At 46.7% G+C, this 14,407-nt stretch overlaps 1 protein-coding gene across 1 annotated transcript in view; it reads right to left on the bottom strand.

Moving 5' to 3' along the window:
* Window positions 1-331: 331 nt before the first annotated feature.
* Window positions 332-14,407, bottom strand: part of MIB2 (MIB E3 ubiquitin protein ligase 2) — a 73,277-nt gene continuing 59,201 nt past the window's right edge. Inside the window, exons 8-19 of the mRNA XM_081871460.1 lie at window positions 14,017-14,121; window positions 11,781-11,943; window positions 11,044-11,177; window positions 9,753-9,901; window positions 7,815-7,971; window positions 6,962-7,116; window positions 5,704-5,830; window positions 4,638-4,865; window positions 3,185-3,363; window positions 2,211-2,395; window positions 1,847-1,912; window positions 332-1,021 (exon numbers count right to left, since the gene is read on the bottom strand). Coding sequence (XP_081727586.1) covers window positions 780-1,021; window positions 1,847-1,912; window positions 2,211-2,395; window positions 3,185-3,363; window positions 4,638-4,865; window positions 5,704-5,830; window positions 6,962-7,116; window positions 7,815-7,971; window positions 9,753-9,901; window positions 11,044-11,177; window positions 11,781-11,943; window positions 14,017-14,121 — 1,890 coding nt within the window. The 3' untranslated portion in view covers window positions 332-779. The remainder of the gene's footprint in view (window positions 1,022-1,846; window positions 1,913-2,210; window positions 2,396-3,184; window positions 3,364-4,637; window positions 4,866-5,703; window positions 5,831-6,961; window positions 7,117-7,814; window positions 7,972-9,752; window positions 9,902-11,043; window positions 11,178-11,780; window positions 11,944-14,016; window positions 14,122-14,407) is intronic.

The raw sequence follows: 14,407 nt of genomic DNA, 5'->3' as shown, positions 1-14,407 counted from the left end.
CTCACCCTCTCTCTCTCTCTCTCTCTCTCTCTCTCTCTCTCTCTCTCTCTCTCTCATACACACACACAAACAATCTCTGTCCATCACCATTTATCATATTGGATCATGGCTTTGTTAAAATAGAGGATTCTCTAAACTGGAAGGCAGCGGCGGGGAGGGGAACGTGTGGAATATTTGGTTGTGAGCGTCCTCTCTCCAATGAGGCCTGCCCCTCTCTCCAGGAAAGGAGGAACCCAATTTACCCTCCACCATTTTTTAAAGTGCAAGAATATTGCTTTCCTTCCCCCCCCCCCCCCGTTTCCCACGCTCCACGGAACTGAAAGAAATGTGCTTGTCTTTTCTTTCTCTCTCTCTTTTTTGGAAGATCGTGTATTTTTGTCCCTTCAGAAGCTGGATAAGGCTACGAAGAAGGAAAAAGAGTTCACGCGCTACACCAAGAGGTCTTTCTCGCTGCAGACCACCGTTTTTGGCCCTCGCAGGCTTCCGTACACAGCACCCCTCAGTTGCGTCCAGTCCGCCTCTTGGCCCATGGCCACGCTTATTCTAGTTAGTCTTAAAAAGGGGAGGGGGAACGACAAAAGCAAGCCATGTTGGGCCTTGGGATTCAGGGGGCCCCAAATCTCATGATTCTCCCATCACCAACTGCCTCTCTCACATTCCTTCGTGGCTATTAAGAAACAGGCCGGTTGCGATTCTCATCCAAAAGGGGGGGGTTGGACAAAGAAATTAAGGGGGAGGGTGGGTTTGCGGCAGGGCAGAGAAGGAAGAGCGAGCCGTCTTCAAACAAAGATGTGTATCCTTTCCCGGATGGTCTGCCGGCAAATGGGGCAGACGGAAAGGGCGGCACTGCACTCCTGGCATGACCCGTGCCCGCACTGGAAGATCAGTTTGATTTGGCTGTCGATGCAAATGGGGCAGGTGATCCGCTCCTCCATCTGCCGGTAGCGGTTCTGGAGGTCTTCCATCAGCTTCTGTTGGCCGGTGGATTCCGAACCAGAAACACACTCCACCTCCGTGCTGTCTGTTCGAGGGAAGAGAGGAAGAGAAAGTCAGGGTTCAGTGCTGTCTGCATGGGCTGTGCCAGCAGCTCTCTGCAACTGCAGACAAGTTTAGATTTCCTAGCCTGATCCGGAGACGCCGGGGATTGAGCTTGTGGCCTTCTGTGTAGAATCATAGGATTGTAGACTTGGAAGGGACCGCGAGGGTCATCTAGCCCAACCCCCCTGCAGTGCAGGAATCTTTCGCTCGACGTGGAACTCAAACCCAAAACCCTGAGACAAAGAGTCTCATGCTCTACTGACTGAGCTATCCCAGCCCAGCATGAAAAGGAGATGCTCTGCCACTGAACTACAGGCCTTTCCCTCTTCCCACGTCCATATTCTCTATGCTTTGCATTTGTCGTTTTAGGGAGCAGGACTTAATTTCTTCAGTGAAGGGATCTTAAAAATTTGCTTCTGGGTAGGAGGGAAATCAGATCTGCTACTATTTTTGTGACTGGGCAACATCTAAGCTTGGTGAATCCACATCTGATTAAAAAGCACATGAACTGCTCTCAGAAAACCAAATTTTACCCTCTGAAAATGTCAGGTGATGCTAAATAATAACAAATGATAATAATATTGAATATATTATAACTGCAAGTAAGTGGCAATCATTTTGAATGATTTCTATGCAATTTTACACACATTTTGCTTACCAAGAAAAGCTAAATTATATTAATTTAACCAAAATATATTTTGAATTCCCAAGTCACGTTACACCTTTTCAGCACCCCTCTTTCCTTGAATTTGGGATTTGAAAAATTCAACACACCTTAACGTAAGAGTTTACAACGAACTGTCCTCACCTTGCTTTAGCTTCTTGGTAATTGTCATTTGGCATTTGATGCATTTCTTCATTCTTCTGGAACACTCTAAGGACGAGGAGAGGGAGAAATGGTTGGAACAGGCGCCGGTTTATTTATTTATTATGTTCACACCCCGCCTTTTTCCTCCAAGGAGCTCAAGGGGGCCTACGTGGTTTCCCCCTCTCCCCATTTTATCCTCACACCAACCCTGCAAGGGAGGATAGGGCTGAGAGGCAGGGATTTGAACCCTGGGCCTCTCCCCATTTTGGTGCAATTTTGCTTTACAGCACCCCAGGGAGGAAGTGCAAACAGGAAAAGAAAAGGCATGCCCTCAGGGATCAAAGATGATGTGCTCCCTTTATACCTTCACACACGATGCTGTGCTGACAAGGGGAGAAGTGGATGAGCAGGGCCAGCTCAGAGCAGACCAGGCACTCGGAGGGAGCTGCCACCTTTGCCACACTGAGGTTGGTCATGGTGTTGGGGGTCGTGTGCACTCGCCTCTGGCTGCACACCACCGTGGAGTTCTCTGAAGGGTCCTGCTGCTCCCTGCAGATGCCAAAAGCGGAAGAGACACAGAGAAGAACTAGGCGTCAGGTCTAAAGCTGGGCGAGCATCCGCAATAATGAATGCCGAGAGAGAGCGCTGCGGGCGCCAGCCACAAAATGGCCGCTGTGGCGGCACAGCACAAAACAAGATGGCTGCCGTGGGGGCGCGGCCTGACACAAAATGGCTGCCGCCTCTACAAGTGCAGAAAGCAGGGGTGCCAACCTGAAAAAAATATCGTGGGGGCCAGGTGAGCCCTGCCCCGCATAATCAATCACATGACACAGAGCACGCACATCATTCGAATGGAAAAGCCCATCAATTTTGCAGGGGGGGCAGCCCCCTCAAATATGTTATTGTGGGGGCAGGAGCTCTATGGCCCTTGGGAGTTGGCTCCTATGGCAGAAAGGGAGGGAGAGGGCCACAAAGTGTGTTAACTCCATCCCATCAATGGAAGGGGAAGGCGCTTAAATCAGCCACTGTCGCGCTTGCTCCCAGAGAGAAGTTTTTGGTCCACCCTTTGCCAGAACAGGAGGGAGAGCGGGTGTCCAGTCCTAGTGTTCACGGGCAAGTCAAGGGGGTGGGGCTGAACAGTGCAAACAAGAATGGAGAAGGAAGAGCAGTGTTTTGTGCATCACGAATTTTTGAGGACATATACTTTGCGGGCAATGTGTTGGGTCACAGCTGGCATAGAACATTTCAACAATGAAATGAGAAGAGGGGGCCCTGGAACGATGACCTGCTGAAGTCAAGGAGAGAAGTCAAACCGGGAGAGGATGGGGCTGGTCCTACCTGAATTTTTGGGAGAAGTTCTTGATGAGCTGCGCTATACTTCCGTCCGAAACGAGGTCAAGGGGGGACTTCCCCCTGTGGTTGGCGTAATTGACGTCGGCGCCTTCTTGAGCCAAGTAGCACGCGATGGCCGCCCCCACGTTCAGCTCAAGATTTCCAAGGAAGCCAGAGGCCTGGAGCTAAAATGAGCAGTGGAGAAGTAAAAAAAATAAAAATTGGTTTTAAACATTTGTTATACATGTTATAGTTGTCAAAGAATTAAAATACTCATTAGCCCCCTTTTAGGGAAAGTATCCTAAGAAAGTAGCTTCCATAAAAAACATAAAATAAATATACCAATCTACTATATATTTTGCATCTGAAAAAGTTTTGAGGAGGACATGCTGCCTTTATTTCCAATCAGTGTATGCCCTGTCACTTACTGCTGAAATCCTGCAACTTTTTACACCACAAATGTTGTTGGTTTTTTTTTGGGGGGGGGGTCCTACTTTTGTTGTGCTATAGTGCAAGAGTTGCCCCCTCCAGGCTGCAAGAATAGTATGTGGATGGGTCCAGTTGATATCCACCGCAAATACACAATTGTTGTATCAATGACATGCTGAAGAAGACACCCACAAAAAAAAAAAAGACAACGCAGCCATTTGTATCTAAAACACAATTTAGACGCAATTAGGATGTAGATCCTAATTAATAATGTAGACGCAATTAGGATGTAGATCTGCGGCCTTTCAGATCCTGCTGGACCACAACTTGCATTTCATACAGAGTGACCATCCCTCTTACATGTTAATCGGTCCTCTGCATTGGGGAAGAGCTGTAGCTCAGTGGCAGAGCAATCAAGCCTGGCGTGTTGAAGGTTGCAGATTCAATTTCCAGGTACGGCTGTGAATTATCCCCAGTCTGAAATCCAGGACAGCTGCTGCCAGTCAGTGTAGACAACACTGAGCAAAATGGGCCAATGGTCTCATTCAGAATAATGCAGCTTCCTACATCTAATGGGCTGTAGCTCAGTGGCAGAGCATCTGCCTTGCAGACGCAGGCAGGTTCAATCCCTGGAATCTCCAGGCAGAGGAAGGAGAGACTCTCTGTCTGAAAACCCTGAAGAGCTGCAGCTGGTCTGTGTAGACAATACTGAGCCAAACCAATGGTTTGATTCAATACACAGCAGCTTCCTGTGTTCCTGTCTCTTAAGGGAAGGGCTATAGCTCAGTGAGAGCGTCTGCCTTGCAGGCAGAAGGACCCAGGTTCAACCCGTTTCCAGGGAGGGCTGGGGGAAAGCTGCTGCCAGCCAGTGTAGACAACACTGAGCTTGAGGGACCACTGGCTGGACTTGGGGAAGAACCTCCTATGTTCTCCTTTTCGAAAGATGCAATACAGTAAAACCCATCTAAGATCTAGGCAACTGGTTCTAGGAGATTGGTTCAGAATCTCCCTTTCTCTCTCACATACATACCTTAGACAAGAGGCTTTCCTCTCCCTCCTCTTGCTCCTTGGCCATGATGGACATCAGGTGCTCCCTTTCCAGGACGATGTGCATGGCCGTGTCGCCGTCCTCGTCCTCCGCGTTGACATCGCAGCCCTCGCTCACCAGCAGCTGCACCATCTCCATGTGGCCTTGCGTGACGGCCAAGTGCAGCGGGGTCTGGTTGCGGTTGTTCTTGAGGTTGATGTCGCAACGGCCCTGAAAAAGGGAACGGGGTATGCAGAGGCCGTGGGCATGCTGGTCGGGTTGAGGGTGGAAGAAAGACGACAGCAGCGGCGCTCAGCTTGCCAAGACAACACCATGGTTCCATTTTGCAAAACTTGGCTCCTTCTCCACATCGCTCAGCTCTGATTGTTTGTCTTTCCGGACCTACAGTGCTGCAAGAAAGCAGGCTCTGGACTCTGGCCCCAGCGGGGGAATATGGGTTGCTGCTTGCATGTGTGAGACGGAACCTGGATCAGGCCAAAGGCTCATCTAGTCTATAGCCTCCTGTTCTCGCCAGTGGCTGACCAGTGGGAAGTCCTTGAAGACAACAGCTCTCCCTCGTTGCTACTCGTAAGAGGAGCCTGGCTGGTGGATCAGGCCAAAGGCCCATCTAGTTCAGCGTCCTGTTCTTACAGCGGTTAATGAAATGCCCCACTGGAAAGCCCAGAAGGCTTGAATTGCAAGATCACTCTCTCCTTTTAAAGCGGCCCAGGAGAACGATGAATGAGATGATAAGGAAAGGCCCAACTTATGATGGCTAAGTTCCACCTCTACCGCCACCCCATAATACTAGAGCTCAGAGTCACCCAATGAGGCTGAATGCTGGGGAATTCGGAGCTCAGGAATTCACCCCCCGCAAGATGTAGTGTGGGCTGCCAAATTGGATAGCTTTAAAAGGATGAGACAAATTCAAGGAGAAGGCTCTCAGGTCCAGCTTGAAAGTTTCATCCGGTTGGCCACTGTGAGATCAGGTTGCTGGACTAAGATGGGCCACTGGGCTGATCCGGCAGGGCTCTTATTACGCCCTTATATCGATTTCCTTGCTGCTTACCTCTTTGATTAAGATCTCCGCCACCTCCTTGTGGTTGTTCAAGGCGGCGAGATGCAGGGCGGTGAAGCCATCTTCCTTCTTAGCGTCAACCAGCTGCCGGGCTCTTGCCAGGATCTTCTTGATGGCTCTGGGAGGTGGGAAAGATCAGAGCCAAGCGGGGTGGGAGGGGAAGAAGAAAAGAAAAAAGAGGGAGCGTGTCTAGGGCATCGGATGTCTCACAGGGCAAGCATGCATTGCCAACTCAGTGGTTACTAAATGGTGGCCTAACTAGTGGCCTAAATGGTGGCTGCTGGAAGTGACACAGTCCAACAAGCAGAAAAATGAGAGGCAGAAGAGCAAGAGAATGTGCACTGATCTTCCCAGGAACTGAAATTAAGAGAGGAGAAGGGAGGTTTTGGGTTTACCACAGGTGAGCTAAAACAAGCATGAGGGAACCTTTGGCTCTCTGGATGTTGCTGAATGACAACTCTCATAACCCCTGATTATCAGTCATGTTTTCTGGGGCTGATTGGAGTTGTAGTTCAGCAACATCCGGAATAGAAAATATTCCCTACGCTCGAGTCTTAAAGGAGGAGGAATATTATTTTAAACATTGTTTCCCAAACTTGGGTCTCTAGCTGTTTCTGGACTATAACTCCCATCATCTCTAGCTAGCTGGACCAGTGGTCAGGGATGATTGGAACTGTAGTTCAAAAACAGCTGGAGACCCAGGTTCGGGGAACACTGATTTAGGAACTGCTGTGGCTCAGCAGCCTTAATGGGGGAAACCTTTCCTGAGTGGCTGCATTCCCCTCTGAACAACCTTCCTAGATGCCCACATGGCAGTGGTGGGCGGGGCCAGAGGCAAAAATGGGCGGGGCAGCAAATGCCAATTTTACCTGTGCTGAATACACTCTCTATCCTCCCTCCAGGCAAGGAAGAGGTTTTGTCAGAGCTCAGAGACCACCCCACCCCTGCACTTCCTGCAGCCAATCGGAAGCTGTGCCTTGGTTCCCGAATGTTTTAGAAGTCAAACAGATTTCCAGAACAGATTTCGTTCGACTTCTGAGGTACGGCCGTAATTTAAAGCATGACAAAATAAGTCCACATATCGCTTTGAGGAAAAATGTTACCTAACGCAGTTTGTTCACAGCTCCCCATTGTCACTATGCTTAAGCGACTTGCGATGGGTAACATTTTACGTACGTATATAAGAATTGTGGAAAATGTATAAAAAAAAATTTAAAATTGCTTAAGTTCATTCTACTCTTTTGCTTACAGCTTGTTCCCCTTCAGAGCCGAATGCTGCAACAGATTGAATCCTTGTTGGTTCTGGATGGTGAAATCGATGTTGGGGACTTCGGTGAGGGCCTCGATGATGCACTTGAAGTCGGCTGTGATGGCGTAATGGAGGGGGGTGTCGCCGTACGAATCCTTGAGGGGGACAGGCAGTACGGTACACAAAATCTCTGTCAGGTGTCTCCAAGAGGGGAGGGAAGAACAGAGACATCGTGGCTAGCAGCCGCTGATAGACTGATCCTCTGTGAATTTACCCATCACCCCTTTTCAAAGCCACCCAGGAAGAGTACAATGAATAAGAACACAAGAAGATTCCCCGGCTGCTGGATCCAGTCAAAGGCCCATCTAAGTCTTGCATCCTGCTGTCAGCAGTCGCCAATTGGAAGTCTGCAAGCAGGACCCGGGCACAACAGCTCTTCCCACACTCCAAGATTCCTGGCAGTATTCAGGGACACCATTAATGCCCTGAGCAGCAGCCAATGACAGCCTTCCCTTCCGTCAATTTGCCTAAACCCCTGTTGATGTCCTCTAAGGTAGCCACTATCACTGCAGGTGCCCACCACTTTCAATCCATAACGCCCTTGCCTGTTAGCTGCTCAGATCATCTCCACTTCACCGATGGGCACAAAGATTCCACAGCACAACATGCCTCCCCCCCAACCAGCTCAGTTGGCTAGAGCATGGTGCTGATAACACCAAGGTCACAGGTTCAATCCCCACGTGGGGCAGCTGCAAATTTCCTGCACCAGGGTCCCTTCCAACTCAATATAATTCTATGATTCCATGAGTCAGAATGCAAATGCAAAGATTAAAAAAACCGAAACAAAACCCACCGGCAGGTTGACGTCGCAGTTGTGCTCGCACAGGGCCTGCACGACCTCCGTGAAGCCTTTGTTGACGGCAATGTACAGGGCTGTGCACTTGGTGTTGTTCTGGAGATCGGCGTTGGCCCCTTTGCTGACCAGGAAGCGGGCCACATCTGCTTGGTTCCTGGACAGCGAGAGGGGTGAAAAGTCAAGAGGAAAGAGTGTCAGAGTACAGACGTTGAGGAACACCAAAAGCTGCCTTCTGCTGAGCCATGTTCCATATGGTTCAATATTGTCTGCACTGACAGGCAGCAGCTCTCCAGGGTTTCAAGCAGGCATCTCCCCCTGGGAAATGCTGGGAATGAATGCGGGACCTTCAAACACTCTTGCTCTGAGATACAGCCCTTCCCTTAAGACAGTGGTTCTCAGATGGATACAAAAACTTATGGAAGATGCAGAAATGGCAAAACTTACCGGAAAAATAAGAAATCAAGATAACAAATGTTTTATAAAACAATGGAAATGGTTTGTGGAATATTTACAGACAGACTGTAAACAGATAAGAACATTGGCAGGATTATTGTAATAACCTGCAGTTTTATAAGAGTATATATTTAATGTTGATGAATAAATGAGCAAACTAATTTGGATATGCAGAAAATATTAAGAATAAATTTAAGGAATCGCAGAAAGAGAGGGAAGGAAGACAGGTTTTAAATGTTAAAAGGATTGTATAATAATTGAAATGTATGAAACTGAAAATCATAAATAAAAATATATAAAAAGACGGTGGTTCTCAAACTTTTTTCTCTGGGTCACGGTTTCAGAATAAAAATTTGCTCCCACCGCACTAATTTTTTTAAATTGATAAGGAATACATTGGAAAACAAGAAATCTAGCAGTCATGATTTATAACACAGAACACGACTACTTTATAATATGAACATGGGGCATCTAGAAAGTATAAAACAAGAACACGAATCATTCCCAAAGTATAATTCTAAATGAGTCTGTACCTTAAATATGTATACAAACTCAAGAAGAGGTGTAAGCTTGTTTTTGCTCATTTATATTAGGTCTAATCTGAAACAAACTCCTTATCTCCTTATCAACACGAAGAAGCCTCTCTCTTTTCTGATCTCTCCTATTTGTCAGAGTTGAAAATCCCTGTTCACAACAGTATGTCATGGAGAACTGTAAAAGAGTAGCCAATGCCCTTGCTCTCATTTTGAAAATATATCTATCCATATTCTGCAAATTAAAAAGAATTATTTTGATACCATAGTATCAGTGTAGAAACACTGAAATGTTTAAATGTTTCTTTGATTGTCCTTGAATCTTCCTGCCACGTTTGCTATTCCCTCCTGCCACACCCTTTGAAAACCTCTGCCTTAAGACATAGGAAGCTGTCTCAAAGCAATTTTACAATGCAAGAAAAAAAGCGTACATTGAAGTACTCCTTGGAGCAGACCCACTGAAATGGCTGAACCCATGTTGGTTGCACCTATTAACTTCAGTGGGTCTACTCTGAGTAGGACTGTCACCCTACAAAAGCAGTTTCAAATAAATAAATTGTACTGCCATATTTAGGCTTTTTCCGATTTGAAGAAGATAGGGTGTATATAAATAGAACAGGCTATTATTAGAACTAGGCCTGCTGTGATTGGCAAGGAGGACTTAGAAGAACTTTTTGGAGCTGTTCCTAGATTCATATTACAAACATTTATTCCTCAGGTTAAGTCCAGGGGTTTTAAGTCAGTGGTGGCTGGTTCCCTCTGAAGTTGACAGGGAGGAAGGCAGGTAGACCAATGGGAGGCAGAGCAAGAGCAAAGACAGACAGAGCTACGCCCTGATTGCTTGTAAGTAAGAAGGCAGGCAGTGCCACATGGTGGACATACTTCCATTGGACAAAGAAGGCCGAGTGCACACATTGAGCGACAGCTGTTCTCAGGGGTCACCACCTACCCAAATGCTGCATAATGCAGAGCCGTGTCTCCTTCCTCGTCCCACAGGTTGATGTTGGCATGGGCCTGCAACAGGATCTTCACCACTTCCACCTGTCCCAGGTAAGAGGCCACTTGCAAGGCTGTCCTGCCTTGGTTTTTGACGTCAACCTGATGAGAAAAGGTAGGGTCATCATTTCACTTATTCAACAAGAAGGTTGATAAACAGCCAACTCAAAGCAACAACAACATAAAAATAACGAAATTATGAAGACCAATAAATTTACAGAACGGGGTGACTGACACTGAATGAAATTAATTCTCTAACATTTAATTAATTTTTTTTTCTTTTTTTAAAAAAGAAAAACTCGTCAAAATGAAACAGTTTACTGCAGGTGACAAAATAGCAGAAGTGCAGGTGTCTGTCTGGTTTCAAGGGGAACGGTGTTCTAAATTGCTGGTGCCGCTTTGCTAAAAAGTTCTCGCGAGTTCCCCTGAATACCAGTTCCTGGGAATCAACTGGGGAGAGTGTTGCTGCGGCATTTGCAGGCTCCCCTGAAGGCTGGCATCTGTGAGAAAAAGATGCTGGACCAGATGGACCTTTAGTCTAATCTACCTGCAGGGCTCTACTTAGGTTCTTACTGTTGCTTGCATTTACACCTGATAACTGGATACAACCCACTATTGGGTTGTCGTTTTTTTTATGTCCAGGGGTCAGCAAACTTTTTCAGTAGGGGGCCAGTCCACTGTCGCTCAGACCTTGTGGGGGGCCGGACTATATTTTGGAAAAAATAACAACGAATTCCTATGCCCCACAAATAACCCAGAGATGCATTTTAAATAAAAGCACACATTCTACTCATGTAAAAACACGCTGATTCCCGGACTGTCCGCGGGCCAGATTTAGAAGGCAATTGGGCCGGATCTGGCCCCCAGGCCTTAGTTTGCGTACCCACGTTCTAAACAGTTGTTTTAATTGTTTTCACCAATAATTTTTATTGCTTTATCCTTTTTGTAAACTTCTTCAAAACTCTCTCTTTTTTTTAACACAATAAAGTGGTACATAAATTTTGCGAATGGAAAAGACCTCTTTCCTCCTCCTGCCGTTTTGAGTGAATGGTAACGCAGAGGCATTGCCGCTTCTGAACCTAGGAGCTACTCAGATTTCAAAGGGTTCTGCTATGAGTAGGGCTAGCGTTGGCTGTAACCCAGCGATTATTTTTTAATAAATAAATACTTTGAACACACACGCACACAAAGTTTTAAGATATTTAAAAAATACAATATCTGCCCCGTTGCCAGAGATGACTTGCCTTGTCGGGATATTTCTGAACCAGTTCCCGGACCTTGGATGCATTTCCATGTGCAGCCTCTATGACCAGGCGCCCCGGGCTGTCCGCTTCCATCTTTTGGGTCAGCAGCCTTCCCAGCACAGAGAGCAGCGTGCCTGTTTGGAGAGATGGGAAATAGTCCTCCAATTAACGTACTTTTCCATGCGGCAAGGGCTGCTTTGGATTGGCTTCCGTTTTGGCAATTTGGCGTGTGTCGCTTGCAATTGTAAGCGTTTGCCAGTTGGGTGAGTGATACTCGGTTCCACATCCCCTCCCCCCCCCCCGCCCAATTGCTCAACAACCGTGGATATTCCCTCCCCAAAAAAAGCTCAACAACTCTGTGCCATCTCCCCCCATTTTCTTAAATTTGAGCCCCTCAATTAGGGGGCGTCTTATAGACAGAAAAGTACAGTGGTACCTCTGGTTTACGAACTTAATTCATTCCGGAGGTCTGTTCTTAATGTGAAACTGTTCTTAACCTGAAGCACCACTTTAGCCTATGGGCCTCCTGCTGCTGCCACGCCACCAGAGCACGATTTCTGTTCTCATCCTGAAGCAAAGTTCTTAAACCGAGGCACTATTTCTGGGTTAGAGGAGTCTGTAACCTGAATCGTATGTAACCTGAAGCGTATGTAACCCGAGGTACCACTGTACAGATTATTAAAAGGCTTTCCCCATCCCTCCTAAGCTGGCTACTGCTTTCCTTTCAGACTCCTCACTTTTAGATTCCTTGGCATCTTCGGTGGTCATGAGGTTTGCATCCTCCTCCCTCTGGTAGGCCGTCAGGCAAGCGGGGTTGAAGGTCCAGGACTGGCCTGCAAAAGACACCCGCAAGTCCCCATCTCCAAACACTTTGATCACCTTGCCAATGTGCCCCAGGGTCTGCAGAGGGAAAGGGAAAATTGAAACGTGAGGGGTGGGGGGAAAACTCCTCGTTGTTATTCATCCTTTTTGTTCCGTCTAAGTAAGAAAAGCAGCAGAACATTACATTGTGGAGTCCTCCTGTTTCCAGCCAGCCATGTCCTTTTGAAGAATGTGCCATCCATTTCACTGGCCGGCCAGCCAGCCATGGCCCTTTCCAGGATACACCATTCGATCGCCCCTCCCCACAACTGTCAAGTCAAAATTCCATAGCCACTGAGCAATATATAGCAGGTGTGGGAAACCTTCAGTTGCTGCTGAACTACAACTCCCATCAGCCCTCGCAAGCATGACCAATGGTCAGAGGGATGATGGGAGCTGGCAGTTCAGCAATATGGAGGGGCCAAAGGTTCCCCACACCTGGGACATGGGATTCCAAGACAGCAAAGCCTTAATGCAAGAAGTCAGGCACTTTTAAAAAGGGTATGTGTGTCATTCAGCTCCTTCTCAGAAACAAAACAAAACCATGAAGCGCTATAGAATAATATACTAGCTGTGCTCAAGAAGGGTGGAACAAGTCACAATTTGCAGGTTGAATGTGAGATACCGGTCATATTTTTGAATGCTTCCCCCTTTAGGGCTGTTACCAGGTTTTTAAAATGTCTTACTGAATGAATCAGCGATCCAATCAATTAAAAATGGATGCAGTGAATCTGTACACAACTCAAAATCCTGCATGCAAATGAAAAGAGAGAGGGGGGAGAAATCATTCTTTGATTTTAGATGTCCTAATGAAGGCTTTGGAGATTTTTTTAAAATGGATTTATTCTAATCATTTGAGCAAGGCTGTAATCCTTTTTTTAAAAACAGCAACCACACATTGAAATTTTATGATTCATTTACTTAACAAAATGTATATATTGTTCACTTGTCCATGAGACTGTTGACTAGGGAGCAAGCCTTGCTGAACAAAGTAAAGAAATTGTATGCAGTGTACACTTTGGAAGTTTTTTTAAAAATTGATTTATCAAACCAATTAATCAAATCAGACTGCAATCCTAAAAAAAGAAAAAAAAGAAACCCATTCACTAGGGAGTAAGCCTCACTGAACAAAATGGGACATACCTCTGAGGAAATATTAACATGTCTCCTGAATTAACAAACTAAAATGTTGCATCCAAAAATATTTTGCGTGCAGGAAGTGAACACTGAATGCCTCTTCTTGTGTGTCGGCTGGGAAACAGTGTTTTATTTATTTCATTTCATTTATATCCCACCTATTTTCTCCAAGGTGCTCAAGCTGGCATATGAGGTTCCCCCCACCTCCTCCTTTAATCCCCACAACAACCCTGTGAGGTAGGATAGGCTGAGAAGCAATGACTGGCCCAAGTGACTGGCTTCATGGCTGAGTGGGAATTTGAACCCTGATCTCCCAGGTGTTAGCCTGACCCTCTAACCCCGTGGTGGCAAAACTTGGCCCTCCAGCTGTTTTGGGACTACAATTCCCATCATCCCTGGCCACTAGTTCTGTTGGCTAGGGATGATGAGAGTTGTAGTCCAAAAACAGCTGAAAGGCCAGGTTTGGCCACCACTGCTCTAATCACTATACCACACTGGCCGGGGGACATAATAAGGCAAAGATTTTGTAGTGGGCAAGATGGGATTGAAGACCCCTTTGCCGGGTCAGCTTGGGCAGATGCCAATCAGTGGGCAGAGCTGATGTTAGAAACACAGGAAGTTGCCTGATGCAGAATCAAGACCATTGGTCCATCTAGCTCAGTACTGTCTGCACTGTCTGGCAGCAGCTCTCCAGGGATTCAGACAGCTGCCTCTCCCAGTGATGCCAGGGACTGAATTTGGGACCTTCTGCATGCAAAGCGGATGATCTACCAGCGAGCCCTTCCCCTACTGGTCCATCAGCCCTCACTGCTCTTGTTTAAAACATGGTGGCAGCTGTTAAAATTTCGGAAAGCTGCGTTCGAATTTTAACACACCAGGGGAGAGGGGAGAGGGGAGAGGGGAGAGGGGAGAGGGGAAAGCATGGACTGGATTGTTTTAAGTAACTGCGCTGTCTTGGAATAGAAGGACACTCACAGGGGTCATTTCATCAGTCCACTCCCCGTGACCAGCTTGCAACTGCTTGATTCTTTCCATATCATCTATCACCCGGACAACATCATCAACCCAAAAGGTGTTGAGCTACAAGGAAAAAGAAAATCAGAAGCTTTTTTCTTTTCGGTGCGTGGAGGAGAAAGGAATCATAGGAAAGAGAGAGAGAGAGAGAGAGAGATATATAATAGATTTTATATTATAAAATAATATAATATACACAGCTGCCCAGAGCGGCTAGGGCAACCCAGATAGATGGATGGAGTACAAATAATTATATAAGTATTATTATTAATTATTGCTATTATATTTTATAGACAGCTAAATCCATCAAGCATTAACCGCGGAGATGCAGGATGGTGGCGGTGACCATCAC

The sequence above is a fragment of the Podarcis erhardii genome, assembly GCF_964252035.2.
Source record: "Podarcis erhardii genome assembly, chromosome: 7".
Taxonomy (NCBI): domain Eukaryota; kingdom Metazoa; phylum Chordata; class Lepidosauria; order Squamata; family Lacertidae; genus Podarcis; species Podarcis erhardii.
The sequence above is the reverse complement of the archived record's forward strand: the minus strand, read 5'-3'. Positions and strand labels throughout refer to the sequence as shown.